This window comes from Meles meles, chromosome 13, assembly GCF_922984935.1.
Source record: "Meles meles chromosome 13, mMelMel3.1 paternal haplotype, whole genome shotgun sequence".
Lineage (NCBI taxonomy): Eukaryota > Metazoa > Chordata > Mammalia > Carnivora > Mustelidae > Meles > Meles meles.
Window position 1 is genome coordinate 86,886,749 of NC_060078.1, and position 16,688 is coordinate 86,903,436.

At 63.0% G+C, this 16,688-nt stretch overlaps 1 protein-coding gene across 1 annotated transcript in view; it reads left to right on the top strand.

Annotated features, from left to right (window-relative positions):
• LRRC27 (leucine rich repeat containing 27) overlaps nt 1–15,288 on the top strand; it is a 33,169-nt gene extending 17,881 nt beyond the window's left edge. Inside the window, 8 exon segments of the mRNA XM_046026615.1 lie at nt 23–208; nt 2,572–3,120; nt 3,486–3,757; nt 7,775–7,889; nt 9,147–9,247; nt 9,457–9,590; nt 9,675–9,945; nt 14,475–15,288. Coding sequence (XP_045882571.1) covers nt 23–208; nt 2,572–3,120; nt 3,486–3,757; nt 7,775–7,889; nt 9,147–9,247; nt 9,457–9,590; nt 9,675–9,767 — 1,450 coding nt within the window. The 3' untranslated portion in view covers nt 9,768–9,945; nt 14,475–15,288.
• The last annotated feature ends 1,400 nt before the right edge of the window (nt 15,289–16,688 follow it).

Sequence of the window (16,688 nt, forward strand, 5' to 3'; positions counted from 1 at the left end):
CACGGTGCATGTTGTGTTCTAGCACGGGCCCTCCGAGGGCGAGTGTACGTCGCTGGGGCCGGGACCGCGGGGAGAAACCGCCCTCCGTCAGGAGTGTCCTGCCAGCCCTGCAGCGCGCCGGGCTTCCCACCAGGAGGCCCCAGGAGACCAGGGCCGCGGCCATCCGTGAGCACCGCGAGAAGCAGGCCGCGACGGGGCAGCGGAGACGGTGAGTGCTTGTCCGCGCGGCTGTGGCCCTGCTCCCACGGGGGTCTGGGGCCAGGCCTGCTGGCGGCGACTCCTCTGGGCAAGGGTCGGCTTCTGCTCTTTGTCTGGCTTGGTCTCGGGCCGCCGTGGACACAGGCCTCGGGCCGTCCTTGCTCCCTGTCCTGTCCAGCCCGCCTGCCGTCTTCTGCTCTGGCCTCTTACTTTCTCAGCCCCTCCTCCCTCCTGCCAGTCGCCTGGCTCACGGGTCTGTTCTGAGGAAAGGTCCGCGCTACAGACGTGCGCTCAGACAGCCCACTCTTGTCCCGCCTCGTGGGCCATGTCGCTGGCTGCGGCGATCCGGTCTGCCCTGTGGGAGCCCAGCTGGGGCTTGTCCTCACAGCCGCCTCTGTCCTCCAGCTCCGCCGACCACCCATCTCCCCTGAGCGCCGGGCCCCGGGAGGCCGTCCAGTGTGGACTGCGTCCGTAGCAGCCCAGTGCCCCTCTCCTGGCTGGGTCTGGCCAGTGGGGGCCCCAACAGGAGACTGGAGAGGAGGGAGAGAGGGAGGGCAGGGTCTTTCTCCCCCGGCGCCTCCCCGTGAGCCCACCTGAGTCCCTCCTCCTGGGCCTTGGTGTGGCTGCGGCCCCCATTCCAGCCCTGGGCTCCTGCTCTGGCCCTGAGGGCAGCCCACCACTGCCCTTGTGAACAGACCTTCCTCAGCCCTAAAATCGTCCCGTGTGAGCATATTTTCTCTCAGGACCCTGACGGGGACAGACTTGCTGGCAAATGCAGTGTGTCAGCGGCGCACCTGCCTGGTCCCCACCCCAGAAGACATGCTGTCCAGGGCATCCAGTCCCTTCCGTGGCAGGAGGGAGCACTCGGGCCCTCAGAGCTGCAGGGCTCCCGGGCTCCCCGCCCCGGGCTGTCGTCCTTGTGGCGGGGATGCATCCCATGGGGGGTGACCCTCAGGGGTGTGTCTATGCCGCACTGGGAGTCCTCGCCACCCCGGCAGGGTCACACCAGGCCACAGGTGCCAGGCCGCCACCCGGCCTGAGCTCAGGCCAGCCCCCGGAGAACACCCAAAGAGGCCCTTGGCAGGAGTCCGGGCTCCCGGGCAGGCAGGTCCTGCTGCTTCACTCCAAGCTCACAGGGCTTTGCAGGGCAGGTCTGCAGAGCGGGCACGCCCGTGTCTGGGCTCGTGATCGAGCCCTCCTAGAGCAAATGCGTGGGCTTGACCCTGACCGCCGGAGTGCCGGCCCTCGCCTCACTGCGCTGCGCCCTCTCCGTGGTGCAGGTGCGTCCCCCTCCTCCCTCACTGTGCCCCCTTTCTTCATGGCATTTCGGGACAGTGGCCGCCCCAGCACCTGCCCGTGTGGCATCTCTGCCCCTCCCGGCCCAGCCTGTGGTCCGGACGGCACACGGGACAGTGTGCAGGGCGCTGGCGCTTGCGGAAACACTGGCCACGGCGGGATGCAGGGGGCAGGGAGTCCGCTTGCCCAACAGCATGGCCGGCTCGGGCGCTGCCCGCAGCGCTGCGCTCCTCTGTGGAAAGAAACTCTTGAAATCAAGGGCAGGGGAACGCTCTCTTCTTGGTTTCCCTGGCGTCAGCCTGAGATGATGTTCCGTGGCCTCCTTGGTGGCCGCGGGCAGAGTGCTGTGCTGTGGCTCTGTTCGACTCAGCACGGCCTGCAGGCCACCGTCACACTACCTAAGAACCTCACCCCGGGGCCTCGCGAAGGCTGGGTCCCTCCCATCTCATTTCACCAAGACGCTCAGATGGAGGCCTTGTGTCCAGGGGCACCGCGAGGGGTGTGGCCGTGCAGGGCCGCGCCTGGATCTGGAGCAGCGGAGGGCCCGGCTCGGCTGCGGCAGGGGCTCAGGAGCCCCCGGGAGGGCGCAGCAGCGTGCTTGCAGGAGAGGAAGGCGGGGACCCCCGACTGCTTTGGGTGAAGCCCGGGGCCAGCGAGGACTTACTGGGACCCCGTCCCGTCCCCACAGCAGCCTCCACAGCCGAGCCAGGGCTTGGCTTTGACGTTCAGTTCAGAAATTTCGCAGATGTCTGGTGCTCAGCCTCACCTCTGTACTGCGGGCAGTAAGGCAGGGGGTGCTGTTGCCGGAGGGTCTGGTGCGGGGGCAGGGGGTGACGGTGCAGGGGCAGGGAGGGGACCCTGAAGGCCTTTGACACCTGAGCTGGTAGCCAGAACCCAGCCTGTTGTCTGCTGGCAGGGGCCGGGGTACTGCTTGTCCCCTTGCACGAAGCCGCAGGACAGGAGCAGATGAGCTCCTCCCGTGTGTCTGGGTGGAGGGACGGAACGGGTTTGGGGCGGAGCACTGCTGGGGCTGTTTCGGGCTCTGCCGCTGAGGTGCTGCGTGCCCCCCCCCCCCAGAGACGAGCTGCGGGAGTTGCGGGAGCACGCCCCGACCAGGAGGACGGCGGAGGAGGCGCCCAGCGAGCCCCTGCCTCCATGGCGGAGTCTGGTACGGGGGGCTCGGGGGACGGGGCCTGTCCAGCCGCGGGGCATGGTGGTCCCTGCTATGCAGACGGAGCCTGAGGCCAGAGAACAAGTAGACCCCCCGCAGCCCAGCCCCTCCCGCTGGCCTCTGACCGGACCGTGTCCTTCCCCTGTGAGGAGTCGGGTCTCTGGCCGGCGGAGGGGAGGGGACGACTACCCCCACTCTAAGGCGGAGGCACACAGCAGTGTCCTTCTGGGGATCCTGGGCTGGGGTCTCAGCCTGGGGGTCCAGGCAGGGGGCTGCACGGCTGTCCCCTCTGCCTGCACGCCAGCTCCCAGGTCATATGGGGCACAGTCCACCTTGAGTGCGCATGTCTCCCCGTGTCTGCCCAGACCCCGCACGGGTCTGAACGCAGGCAGCGGGGGCACCCAGCTAGCTCCCTCCCCCGTGAGCCCCCGGGGTGGCTTCAACCCTGTCCTGTAGGAGACGGCACCTGCTCGCGACCGGCCCACGTCTGCGCTGTCGTCCTCTGGGTGGAGGTCGCTGTGGTGTTCGGCAAAGTTGTTTTGTCCACGCAGCCACCCCCACCCCGGCTCCCGCTCCCACACAGACCGTCCACGGGAGGGCCGCTGGGTTTTCCGGGACAGCCTGCCCCGGCCCCGGGTCCGCCCGCCTTGCCGTTCCGGGCACAGACCGGCTGTGTCGTCGGGTGGTTTCTATGGCTGGGCTGAGGCTTCGCGTCTCGCCGAGAATACCACAGAGGGGCCGTCCTTTCTCTCCGCACGGCGCACCGGGGCTCACAGTGCCCATCCACCTGTTCCCCGTTTGCGGGTCTGCGTCCCCCTAGCGGCGTGCAGAGGCGTCCCTGCGCCCCTCCTCCCGCTGTCCTCCGGGTGGGCTCTGGTCTGCGGCAGGCGCACCGGCTCGCGCCTTCCTGCCAGGAACGTCTGTGCCGAGTGACGCCACCTCAACTTGCCTGTGGCCTTTGTCTGTTTAAACAAAGCAGTGGTTTGACCCTCAAGCTGGGTAACAGGAGGACAGGCATGTTTCGGAAGCCGGTGTGGTCGGGGTCCTGGATCCTGCCTGCGTGGCCCGGGCCCCACGTCCTCAGAGCGCCAGGTGGGGCTGGGCCTGCGGCCTTTCCCACAGAATCCGCTTGCTCGGTCCATTACCTGCACTCGTGCGCAGGGGACCTTTCCCGGGGGACAGCAGAGCCTTTGGTTCTCAGACTCGTCCTGGACCCAAACCTGTCGTCTCTGGAAACTGTCAGAGTGACGGCAAAGCCAGAGCAACTTCGAAGGAGACCACGCTTCCCACCCTTCACCTGTCCCCGCGCTGGGGGCGGGCTGCCCTCTGCTCCTGCCTGGCGCACACGCCTGCTGCCGTCGCGGGGTCTTCGTGGTCCACGTCCTGTCCCCTCTGTCCCATAAACATTCAAAACCCGTGTTTCGTCATCTTCAGAACAGACTCACGCAGGCAGACGCTCTTAAGAACATCTTCAGAGCTTCGTTATTGCAAAAAGTTGGACACTTGGGAAAGCAGGAGATGGGGGTGGCCCTAAGTACCCCAGGTACGGGTTACCCCTGTGGCCGCTGGGAAGGACGAGTTGGCCTGGTACCTACTGACTGGCGTTTCTCCAAGTTCCTACCAGTTTAAACAGCCCAGGTGGAGACAGCGGAGACTCAAGCTGGCCTGTGAGAGCGCATGCTGTGGCCTGACGAGGACACGTGTGTTCCTTGTCATCACAAGGCTGTGTGTGACACCCGTGGGACTAGGGCTGCTGGCGTGTCTCCTTATTCATAACGAGACCCGGGGAGCACAGCTGAGTCTCTGCACGCGGGGGTCTCAGGGCGGGGCCCTAGTGGCCTGGCCCCGCACTGGTCACCGGAGTGGGGCTGCGGCTCTGCGCCTGTCCCAGGGCCTCGCTCTGTGCGGTGCGTCCAGAAGCTGTTCCTCAGTTAGAGCCTCTGGGATGGGTCAGTGTGCGTGAGCGGGTGTGTCCGAGTTCCATAAGCCACTCTGGCGAGTTCTTGACCCCATGGGATGGTGGGAGCCCCGCCTGGCCGGTGGTCAGTCGGCAGCATGGGGGCAGCCCAGCCTGAGGGACGGAGCCCTGCTCCCGGGGGGCCTGCGCCGCCGTCCGGGGCCGGAGTCTGGATGGAGCCGGGCTGTGGGCTGCTGGCTGGAGTGTTACCCCGCGAGCTGGAAGCCAGCCCACGGTGGGCATGGAGGTAAGAGTTCCGGGAGCCGAGCCCGGAGAAAGCGCCCAGCCGCTGGTCTCAGCACAGGGCATGCTCTTGTCTGAACCGACCAGCACCTGCCCAAGGGGCTGCTGCGCCGCTGCGTCCTTGCCCTCACAGGAGGCCCTCACCTTGCCGAGGCTACAACACACTTGACCGCGTTGATGGGAATTTCCAAGCATGTGGGACAGAGTAGGGTGACGCAAGGGCCAGGTGCCTCGTGGGGTTCTGCAGACCCTCTCCCCGTACCCCGCAGCCGAGAGTTAGACCCACGCGTCCTGTCCTTGCCCCGCAGACACTTAGTATGTGTCCTTCAGGGACCAGGACTCTCAGCACGACCACGACACAGGACCGCTGCCAAGAGCCACTAGTAAATAAATGCTTTCAGACCACCAGCCGGTCCGTGCACAGTGCTGCTGTGTGCCGCCCGGCCAGTCTTAGCTCCTGCCCTGCCCTCCCCGTGCCCCGAGACCACTCCCAGCCCAGTGCCTGCGCCCCACTGTCCCCCAGGTCCTGCCCGGAAATAGGACTCTGCCCATGCCCTGCTGTCCCTTCTCGGCCCCACCCAGGGCTCCCCGGCTCTGCTGGTGGCGGGGGGGCCTGCTAGCTGTGGACTGGGAGCATCCTGGCCTCCCCCTCGCCCTCCCACGCACCCTTTCCTACCCCGAGCTTGCCGGGCCTGGCTGCTCCCGCTTTACCATTCACTTAGCAGGTGACCTTGAGAAGAGAGAGACCACCAGGTGGGCCAGTAACGCCCACACTTGCCCTGGTTGTGTCCTCCACCGGAGGAGCAGGGGCTCCGCCAGCTGCCCCCTTTCTGCCCCCTTTGTGCCCCCCGTCTGCTGCTCCTAGCCTCCTAGGCACTTCGCTGTGGCACACAGACCCCCTTCCTTCCACCAGCTTCCCCTGAGACCCAAGGCCGGGGTCCAGGCCGGGCAGCATTCTGCAGGGAGCCTCACCGCCCAGGCCCCCCCGTGGTGCCCCCAACTCCTGGAGGGAGCCGTGCCCTCTGCCCCTACTCACCCCTCTCTCCCGGATTCTCCCCTGACCACCTCGTTGTCAGGCCCAGCGAGACGCAGCTGTTTTTGTTCCGCTCAGGTCGGGCGTCCCCAAGGTGCCAGCCTGTCCCTCCTCTCAAGGCTGTGGGACACCCGACACCCCATCCTTTCATCCGTGCTGGGCGCTCGGGTCCCTGCCCCTGTGGCTGCTATGGACACGGGGGTGCAGACACCTGTTGGGGTCCCTGCTCTTGGCCCTTGGGGGCGCGTGCCCACAGGGGGGATTGCTGGAGCTGACTTCTTGCAGGTTAACTCTAGTTGGGAATACGACGCCTGTGATGCTCTGCGAGAAGGTCACCCTGTGCCGCAGAACCGGGAGCCCTGCGGAGCTACTGAACACAATCATCGCCGCGTTTCCTAGCCTGGGAACTGAGGAGTGTTTGTACCACCTGGGACGACATGAAGTTTTGTAAATCGGAAATACAGAAGCTCTGGGACTAACGATGGAAAATGTTAGGTTCATTAAAATGAAACTTCTGGATGGACTGAAATACCACAAAGTCAAAAGATAGAGGAACATATTTGTAACATGTTTTGAGACAAAGTTAGTGTCTATGAAGAGTGACTACAAAGAGACTTTTGAGTTAAAGAATCTGGTAGAAAAGTGGGCAAGGGGCAGCCTTTTCCAGACTTTACAGGTCGGAAGACGTGGCTGGGGCTTCTTTCTGAGTAATGCACTTTTACGTTCAACAAAATGAAGTCGTGTGTCAGACTTTGAAAAGCGCTTAGTGAATTCACGTTTGTTCTTTTCTTCCTGTTGGAATAAGGTTTCAGAAAGTCCTTATAATGTGAAAGTGGGTCGGCTCCTGCTCTCCTCTCACTCTGCCCCCGCCCCGGGGGGGTTAAGCGTCTTCTAAGGGTCAGGCATGTGACGACCAGACAGACCAGGTGCCCGTAATCCACTTAGAGGTGCCGCGCTCGTGAGACCGCTGCGGGCACGGTCTGGGTAAGCGCTACACTGATCCCGCTTAGACGCCTACTGAAGGCGGACCCAGTAAGGCCAGAGCCTACCCTGCCCTTCCCCACACCCCTGCACTTGCCCTGTCCTTCCCCTGCCCAACTTTCTGAGTTGGGTGCTCCTCAAGGCAGGCACGCAGACAGAAGCACAAACACGCAGGTGCACGCACACACGCAGATCCCCGGGCACAGGGGCGCACACAGGCGCAGTCAGGCACGCACAGAGCTACGCAGGCAGGGGTGCACACAGGTGCGCACACACGAGTGCACACGTACACACACACACACACACACAGGTCTGAGCCCCTGTGGTGGGGAGAGATCAGTCTTGCTCTCAGACTTGGCCCCCGGGAGTGGGGGGAATCTTCGATCTCTCTCTCCGCCTGTGTCCCATGGACGCTGCAGGGTCTCCCTTGGAATCGTCGGGCGTCCCAGAAAGGCCGGCACTGAAGCGCTGCTCTGGGGTTTCCAGCGTTGGTTTGTGTGGGGCCTGACGTCGGACCTAAGAGCTGTGAACTCGTGACAAGGGCCCTGCAAGGACGCGGCTTCCCCTCTCTCCACCTGTCAGCAGTGGGCGAGCGTTTGCACTACCTTGAAACTCAGCAGCCGAAAACAGCTGCGTCCACGGGAGAGACTTGGGGCCTGTCGTACATGTGACCGAACTTCGGGCAGGAATCCACTTCCTGACCCTCCCGGCATCCCTGCGCCTGCCACCTTGCGCTCCCACAGCCCGCGTCTGGCCGACCTGGGGCAGGAGTGGGTGGCACGTGGCTTCCTCGAGGGCAGCTGCCAGTGGAGGAAGGACGGGCACCGCCGGGCACCGGCTCTGCGTGGGCGGCAGTGCTCCCTCAGATTCCTGAAAACGTCTGCTGTTTTCCCAGGTGGGCTCAAAGATTGCCTTGGCCGTGGATTTGATAATGAGAAAATGCCAGCAAATCCGTCTGGAAAAATGAGGTCAAGCAAAGAGAAGTCGTCAAAAGCAAGTAAAGACAAAAGGTTGGTACCCGGGGTCCAAGTTACGCAGACGCCCCCGCCGTGCAGTGATCATGGGCAGCTGCCGAGGGCCCCGGCCACCTGCCTGCTCCGGGGAGTGGGGGCGGCCCCTATGCACCCCCGCAAGGACCAGCAGCTGCTGGGGGGACTGCATCCCTGTCGTCGCCTGTGTTCACGCTTCAGGGGCACGCTCGCTCAGCCCCGATGCCGACCTAGCGTCTGGCCCCCGGGAATGCCCGCCGAGCCCCTCACCCGTCCTCAGCTGCTGCGAGGCGCTGTTGGCATGGTGACCCACCCGAACTAAATCTGCTAAATGTGTGTGTGCGTGCGTGTGCATTTTGCCGAGTAACCGCTCACTTCTTGCCTCTGCACACAAGGCACTGAGCTGTGATTCCACCGCTCGGCACCCAGCACCACCCCCAGGCTCTGGGGACCATGGGCAGCCGGGGCCACTGCTGGGAGACCCTGGGGCTTCGGCACCGTCTCCTGGGCCCCTCTCACTCCCCCAGCTGCTCCCGTCTGACCCGCACCAGCCCCGCTCTGGGCGCCAAAAGCCCAAGTGGAAGGGAGCTGTGGGCGTTGGGGGGCTTGCCAGGGGACGGGCCTGACCGCCTGGCCTGCACGTGCCGTCACCACCCCCGCGGTGTGTTCCAGTGCTCTGCAGACTGGGTGTGACGCGAGAGGCCTGTGACACGTCGACGGCGAAGGGCTGTTCTTTTCTGGGGAGTTATGCCTCCTTCGTGCCTAGAGCACCTGGGGACAGTCTTGCCGGTCCGCACACGGGATGAACCTCCAGCCACATGGAATGATTTAGACGAACACGCACAGCAAATGTCCCCTCACAGCTCATGAGTGTCACTGTCAGAGAGCCCCGGCCTCCGACCACCCTGTAGTCAGGGTCAGAGGTGTGGACACTCGGGGTCTCTGTGGGGCAGGGTTGGGGGCTGCTGGGAGGAGCTTGCCAAGCCAGCGCAGACCCTGCTGCAGGGGTGGGGCCGGGCCTTCAGGGCAGGCCCCGCCGAGGGGGAGCTGGTTGCATTCCCAGCAGACTCCGGGCTGCTGGCCAGGTGCACGCCCGGCACGGCTGCCCCGCCCACACGCCCTTCCAGAATGCTCTGCCCTCTCAGCGTCCTCGTATTGAAAGACAAGAATATGTATCACCCAAGTCCCTGATGTTGGCAGAGCAAGTGTGTCTAAGATCCTGGTCTAACGCGTCCTGTTGAAGGATCTGCTACAACTCTGTGTTTCCTGCGAAAACAGAGACCTTCCCCTCCGTGTGGCTTTCTGTGCTGACTGTGCCGTTTCGTACCCGGACCTGAAGCTGACAACAGTGTGTGTTCTCGCCGCTTCTCCACACCGAGGTCTGTCCGAGCTGCTGCCTGGAGCGGGAGCAGGTGACCTCTCGTGGCCTCTCGTAGCCCCACCGTCGCTGCACCGTCGTGCGCCATGACCGCTCCTGCGCCCCGGGACCACAGTGTGGCCTGGAGGGGTAAGCAAAATGCTTTTGTTGTCGAGTCGCTGAGACTTGACGCAACGTGTAAAATCTTCTCCTTCACCTTTGTGTCCCCAGCGCCCTCCAAGAGCGGTGTCGGTCGGGAGGAAAACCCGAAACAGCAGACTCAGGAAGCACACGCGTGCAGAGGAGGGCTTCAGGGGATAGAGCCCCTCGAGGAAATCGGGCCGCCCGCACGGGACTGGGAGGTTGTGAGTATTTGTCGGCTGTGTGTAAAAATAAACTGCTGGGAACGTGGCACACCTTTTCAGAGCACGTGTTCTCTCCGATCGCAGGACCGTTTGCCAGCGCGCCCGGGATCCCGGTTAGAGGACGGGGGAGTGTTTCCACGGCAGCCGAGCCCACAGATGCGTTGTGCCACCACGTGATCAGTGGAGATGATAGGGACGTGCCTGTGGGGTCCTCGCCGACGCTTCGTGCCCAGCAGAGCCTGGAGGGGCCGTGAGAGGCTGCGGCCAGGCCGCAGGCTCGCCGGTGTTGGTGTGATGCGGAGGCTGGCCTCTTCTCACGCAGCCGCTGGCCGTGTGCATCCGTCCGCAGGTCCTGGTAGGCGCCTGCTGTGTGTGCAGAAGGGGTCAGGGTCAGGAGAGTGACGGCAGCTTCCCGCCCCGAACGATGCAGTTACCCACCCAATGCTCCCTCGCTAGAGTGACCGACTCAGAGAGTCTGTGTGGGCTGACCCCGATGCTTCCGTGCCCTTGCTGCCCACGGGTGCAGGAGAGCCGGCCTGCTCTCCCCGGCCGCCCTGCTCTGCCCAGATGCAGCGGCTCCGCATCGAAGCTGCCACAGAGCCGTCCCCATAGCCAGTCGGAGGCCTCCTGTCACCTGACTCCATGGGCCTGGGGTGGGACCGGGGACGAGGGAGTGCAGGCAGAGGGCCTGGGCCATGCCATGGGGACCCCCCGTCGGACTCTCGCCTCCTCTCAGAATCTTTTCCTTCCAGCCCAGAGAACTGTTCCTGCCCTCGGGTCAGCTTTGTTCTCTCCAGGTCTGCGTCTGCCGCTGTGCCCTCCTCCTCAAATGCCCCGAACCCGGCCTGCGGCTTCTACACGTCTGTGTCTCAAGCTTCACGTTGTGCAGCGAAAGTCTGTTTGGTGTCAGGAGCAGCTCTGTGCTCACGAGCCTGATAACCGAACATGAAATGGACCAGTTCCCAGAAAGACACCACCTGCCAGAGCCCCCACGGGAAGGAGCAGATGATCTGAATGGATGGCTAGCCACTAAAGAAATTGAAGCAGTAATAATTTTCCGCTGGGTTCACTGGTGAATTCTATCAAACATTTAAGGAAGAAATTATACCTACTCTCTATAATCTCTTCCAGAAAACACGGACAGAGGGAAGAAAATCATAATTCATTCCATGAAGCCAGCATTTCCCCGATATCAGAACAAAGGTGTCACATGAGAGGAGAACCACAGTTCTCTCCTGAACGTTGCTGCAAAAATCCTCAAAAAAATTAGCAAATGAAACTTAACAATATATAACAAGAATTAGACACCATGACCAAGGGCAGTTTATCCCAGGTGTGCAAGGGGGATTCAGCGTTTGAAGGTGAATTTATGTAACATTAAAGAAGAAAAATAACAGGGTCATGTCGGTGGATGCAAAAGGAAACATTTGACAAAACCAACACCTATTTGTGATAACAGCTTTTAGCAAACTAGGAAACCAGTGGAACTTCCTCAACTTAATAAGGAACATACAGCTACAGTGAACATCATCGTGTGGTGAGAAACTAGAAACCACCCTTTCCCCTGAAGGTCAGGAACAAGGCAGGGACATCGCTTCTGAACATCTCGCTCCAGCATCCTACAGAAGTCCTAGCTTTTGCAACAAGACAAGAAAGGAAAAAGATATACAGATTAAGAAGCAAAAGCTAAAACTGTTTTTGTTTTCAAATGACATCATTGTCTATGTAGAAAACCCAAAAGAATTGACAAAAAATTCCTGCAAGTGAGAAGTGGTCATGGCAACGTTGCGGGGTCCGAGGTTAATATATAATAGCCGATTGCTTACCAGTGCATCCGCAAGTGAGTGGGATTTGAACTTAAGAACATTTTCCTTAGCATCTGGTGCTAGATACAAATCTAACAAAACACGTCGGGATCCATCTGAGAAGACAAAACTCTGATGCCAAAATCAAAGAACCAAGTGAATGGAGAGGAATCCCATGTCCATGGATGGGGAGACCAGAGATTCAACACGTCCCACTCAAGGTCCCAGCAGGCTGTGCTGCGTCTGTCGACAACCCCGTGCTCACGTCTGGAGGGAGAGGACACACGGGCTCAGAATCCCACGGACACCGAAGGGGAAGCACAGGTCGGAGACTGGCATGACCCGGCCTCAAGGCTCCCTGTGAAGTGCGGTAATCAGGACGGTGTGGCGTTGGCGAAAAAGTGGACAGACGGGCCAGTGGATCGGAGAAACAGACCCGCTGAGTGCAGTGACTGAGGTCCGACAGGAGTGAAGGCGGCGTCTTCAGCAGATGGTGCTGGGACACGCGCGAGATAAGGAGTCGAGAGCCAGACCGCGCCTCCACGGAAGCTGACCCAAAGTGCAACACAGACCGAACTGTAAGACGTGACACAGGAGAAAGGGCGGTGACCTCGGGTTGGCAGGGAGTTTTTACATAGAACAACACCAAAGGTATCCACGAAACATTGATAACTTGACTTCTTTAAAAACATAAAATGTTTTCTCTACGAAAGATGCTGTGAAAAGAATAAGACAAGCCAGAAACTTGGAGAAAATACCTGCAAAACACACCACTGGATAAAGGGCCCCAGACTGTAGAAAGAAACAACAGAGTTCAAGCATCCGGCCTGAGCAGACGCCTCACCAAAAAAGAGCAGAGGCGTGAAGCGCTGGACACGATGCTGCTAGTGCACTCATTAGGGGACCGCACGCATGCGGACGGCTCTAACCCTAGTCACCGACCCACCAGAGGCCTGTGCGGGTACGAGCAGCAGGAGCTCCCGTTCACCGCTGGCGGGGACGCGGGACGGTGCCGGCACTTGGGACGACAGTTTGGTGGCTTATTACAGAACCGAATGTTCTCTCACCTTGGCAGCTACCTGGAGGAGCTGAGACCCCGGTCCACGCTGAAGCTGCCCACGGAGGTCTGCAGCGGCGTCACTCCGTCACCAGGAGCAATCGAGATGCCCTGTCTACGGGTCCTACGGAACATCATCTGGCGTCAGAAACGAATGAGCTACCGTGCCATAGAGAGACCCGAGGGAACCGCAGATGCACGTTACCAGGTGAGAGAGCCAAGCTGGGAAGGTGACAGCTGTATGACGTTCTGGAAAAGGCAAAACTCTGCAGACGTAGGAGGACCGGCGGTTGCCAGGAGGGAGGTCAGTCGGAGCAGGCAGGACGCTCGGGCAGTGGAGCCGCTGTGACTGCACAGCGACGGACACCTGTCACTGTACAACACAAGAGGGACCCTGGCGGGCACTGCGGACCACGGATGATGACACACCCTGTCAGTTCCCAGATTGCGGCCAGCGTCCCGGCTGGCGGGCCGTGAAGATGGCTCTACAGGAACGAAGCCTCTCTGTTTTCTGAGCAGCCCGACTGGAAACCGAGACCTGAGATTGCTGGGAGGGAGTCGGATGCACGGGAAGGGCCAGGAGAGAGGAACGGGCGTGGACTCCTCCCCAGGGGGCGGGGGGCGTGCTGTGCTCCAGGGGCCAGGCCAGGGGCCTGCAGAGGACTGGGGCATTCGCAGGTAGGGTCTCAGACACAGCACGTTCCACGCAGCCTTCCTCGGGAAGTCACCGCGGAACGCATTTCTCCAAACAAGGCAGCAGAGCGGGAAACAGGAGTAGGTGTTCCAGAACAAAGGACGCTGACCAAGAGAGCGCAGGGAGCCCCCAGGCCGCCCACTGTGCAGGTCACCGGGCCAGAGTGTGGCGAGGAGCCTGCAGGGTGTCTCCTGGGCAGGCAGAGGAGGCTGAGCCCCCGACCAAGGGCAGAGGACAGTGAGGACCCCATGACGAATGTGTCGAAGACGAGGGAAGCCTTTCAAAGGAGCAGTTCTTAACCCACAAAGAACGCAGATTTCTACAGGGAAGAAGCTGTCCGCGGTGGACACTTGCTGGATGGGCAGCAACTACAGTCGCCCGGGGGGCAGCCCCGGTGCGCCCTCGCCGGGGCGTGTCGTCTCTGGGACGGCACAGTAAGGGTCACGTTTCCTGGGAGAACCCACAGGGCATACACAGCACGTGCTAGTGGACCGTGGCTCTGGCCAGTAGGGGGCTCTTCGCAAAGTTTGGGGAATTTTGGGCCGTGCAGGGCTGGCGGCCCGAATCCCACATGCTGCAGTGGGCAGGCGGAGAGTTCTCCTAGTCTTTGTGACGTTTCCTGAACGTTCCCGTCACCGCCGGCTGTGATGGCTCTCTACGCAGGGACCTCCGGTGCCTGGGCTGCGGGCGGGGTCCAGGTCACAGCCCAGGGAGGCCGAACAAAGGAACCCAGGGGAGCAGGGAGGACGGGCCCCTCCTTGGGGGATGGGACAGGTTCAGTGCCGCAAACACAGGTTCCCACTGGCTGGTGTGTCTCAGGGCAGAGGCAGGAAAGAGCGGCTCCTCGATTCTGGCCACTCTGTCCCCCCAAGGGCCCAGAGGACTGGCGAGGAACATGGGATCTCCCTCCGCGGTCAGGGACCCCTGGTCCTGGCTATGTCTGTGGGGCGAGGGGGCAGTTGCAGCCCTGCCCTCCCGGGTCAGGCGTGAGTCGGGGGGGGGGGGGCATTGTGGGCAGGGAGGGGGCCGACCCTGGCCGTGTGAGCAACAGAGCCTCCCTCCGTCCGTCGCCGGGCGCTTACTCCGACAGCTGCAGGCCAAGGGGCCGGGCAGGGCCCTGCCGGGGACCCCGAGAGGAGCAGCTCATGGCTGACTGAGGAGACCGCTGTCCTCCGCTCAGCTGGCCCCACTGCCCTGCAGCCCCAGGACGAGTAGGGCCCCGGGGAAGGCGGACTCCGGCCCCGGGCCAGAGTGCTGCTGGCCTGTGCACGGGGCCGTGCGTCTGGACCCCAGCCTCGCTCACTCTCCCCCTCCTTTTCTCCCCAAAGGCTAGAAGCTGCGGGACGAAGCGAGGCACGTGAGCCTGGGGCCCACCTGGGTGCGAAGTGGCCGGATGAGTGCTCTCGCCAGACACCGGCCACTCCGGCCACCTGCCTCCCGGCCTCGCGGTCCGTGGTGTGACCTGAAGTAGCGTGAGTCCGAGGACGCAGACAGACGCTGCGGAGCCAGGCGGCTTGTGCCGGAATCTTCAGTCCCGAGGAGCTGGTCGAGCCGCTCCGGAGCCGCCAGGCCCCTTCCACGTGCATCTGGGGGTCTGACGCCACCAGGTCCGACGCCTCCCACGGCCTCGTCTGCGGCTCCTGGAAGGCTGGGCAGGGTTTAGCTGGATTAAAGGAGAGAGTCCGGGCACCGGCCATGCGGGCTTCCCTGTCTCTGCCCTGTCTCTGCCGTGTCTCTGCCCGTCGGGCGGCGGCGTGTCTGCGTGTCAGCCCCTGCTCCCCGCACCCCTGCCGCCCTGGACACCCATGCGACCTCGTGTCCCCTGACTCCTGCGTTTCCGTGGGGGGGGGGCGGTTGGAAGTCCGTGAGCGCCCTGCCTGCCACCCCCGCCCCCTCCTGTCGGCGACCCCTGCCCCAGCCCTGCGTGGCCGCCTCACCCAGCCCCCGGGGCTTCCTCACCGCATGGCCGGCTGGCTGAGTGTTAAATAAATTCCAGGCCTCACCCTTGAAAATGTCCTTCATCTGACTTCTCAGCTCCTTGACCTCTGGGTGGGAGGGAGGTGGTTAGACCAGGCCTTGGGTCCAGTGACCCCCACCAGACCCTGGGGTGCTGTTGTCATGCCACTGCCCGCGAGGGGACCAGCACGACCAGTCTCACCTGGGGACCCCACACAGCCTCCAGAGCTTCCCCAGCCCCAAGCTCCAGGCAGGGGAGGTAGGTGGATTGGCCTAGAGGGGAGGGAGCCTGGGGCAGAGGCCATCTTCCCGGGACGCTCCCCACCCCTCATTCTTACCCCTCCCTTGGCTTAGCCAGTGGTTTCCTTCTCCCTCCTCCTAAGATCGTCCCGGCCCCGGCCCCGTTGGGATGACGGTCCGCCCTGGTGGCGCGCAGAGTCGGGCCGCATGCCTTGCGAGGCTGTAAGTGCTCGGGCTAGTAGGGGTCAGACTAGAGGCCCGTCCTAGCTTGGCCCTGCTCCTGACAGGCCTTGTAGACTTGGCCTGGGGTGGGGGAGCCTTTCCTGGCCCCTGACCGACATCCTCTGCCCCCCCCCAGTTCCTGTGCCTGATGGCCTGGACCGTGTGTCCTAGGACCCACTCCTCTGCCCAGCAGCCCTGGGGGCAGGGGGAGGAAGGAAGAGCTGAAGGAAGGGCCAGGAGGCCCCCGGGCAGGGAGCAGAGATTGTGCCAGGAGGTGGGACGGTGGGGCCCATGGCCAGCTGTCCCCACCCCGGGCCTGCTCCCAGAGCAGGGCCATGGCCCCGCACATGTGCCCAGCAGGCCTTGGCTTAGTTCTGGGGCTCGGCGGCTGGCAGAGCAGAGGCTGGGCTCCCCTGGGGCACACACCAAGGAGGGCAACTGCCTGCCCCCAAGGCTGGGGTAGGGCCCCCCACAGGCTGACGTTGGGGGCGTCTGCCCGTCCACCTTGACCAGGCACCTGCATCGTGATCTCCGAGGCTTCCTCAGAGGCCAGGGCCTCGGGGGAGGGTCATGCCTGGCCCACGGCTGGCTGTGGCCCCTCTCGTCCCACCAGCCGCCCATGCCGTCAGGGGCAGGTGCCCTTCGCTGTCCCCCACGTGGCCACCAGCCAGCCCAGGAGAAAAGCTCCTGCCCCCGCACCTGGGTCTCATAAGCCCACAGTGTGGCCAAGACATGGCCTGAGGCCTCGTGGGCAGGGGTACTTTCAGGCGACCACAGGTGGTCATCAGGGTGGGGGCACGGCTGGCCTGCTGAGAGGAGCAGGACCAGACCTCGGCTCTCTGCGGTGTGAGGGTCAGGGTGGGCCCCCGCGCCGGGTCCAACGGAGGTCGTGCCACGTCAGCAGGAGCTTGTGGTGCTGTGGACTGGGTCGGGGTGGCCGTGGGGTGCACGGGCCGCCGGGGCTCCTGGCGTCTGTCCTCTCGGGTGTCCAGACCGAGGCTGGCTCTTTGCACCATCCCCACAGGGCAGAACGCCAGGACAGTCTCAGGGCTTGGCTGCATGTTTCCCAGCACACAGAAAGGCATGTTGTGGGGCTGAGAACAGCTGGCCACGTCCTCGGGGAG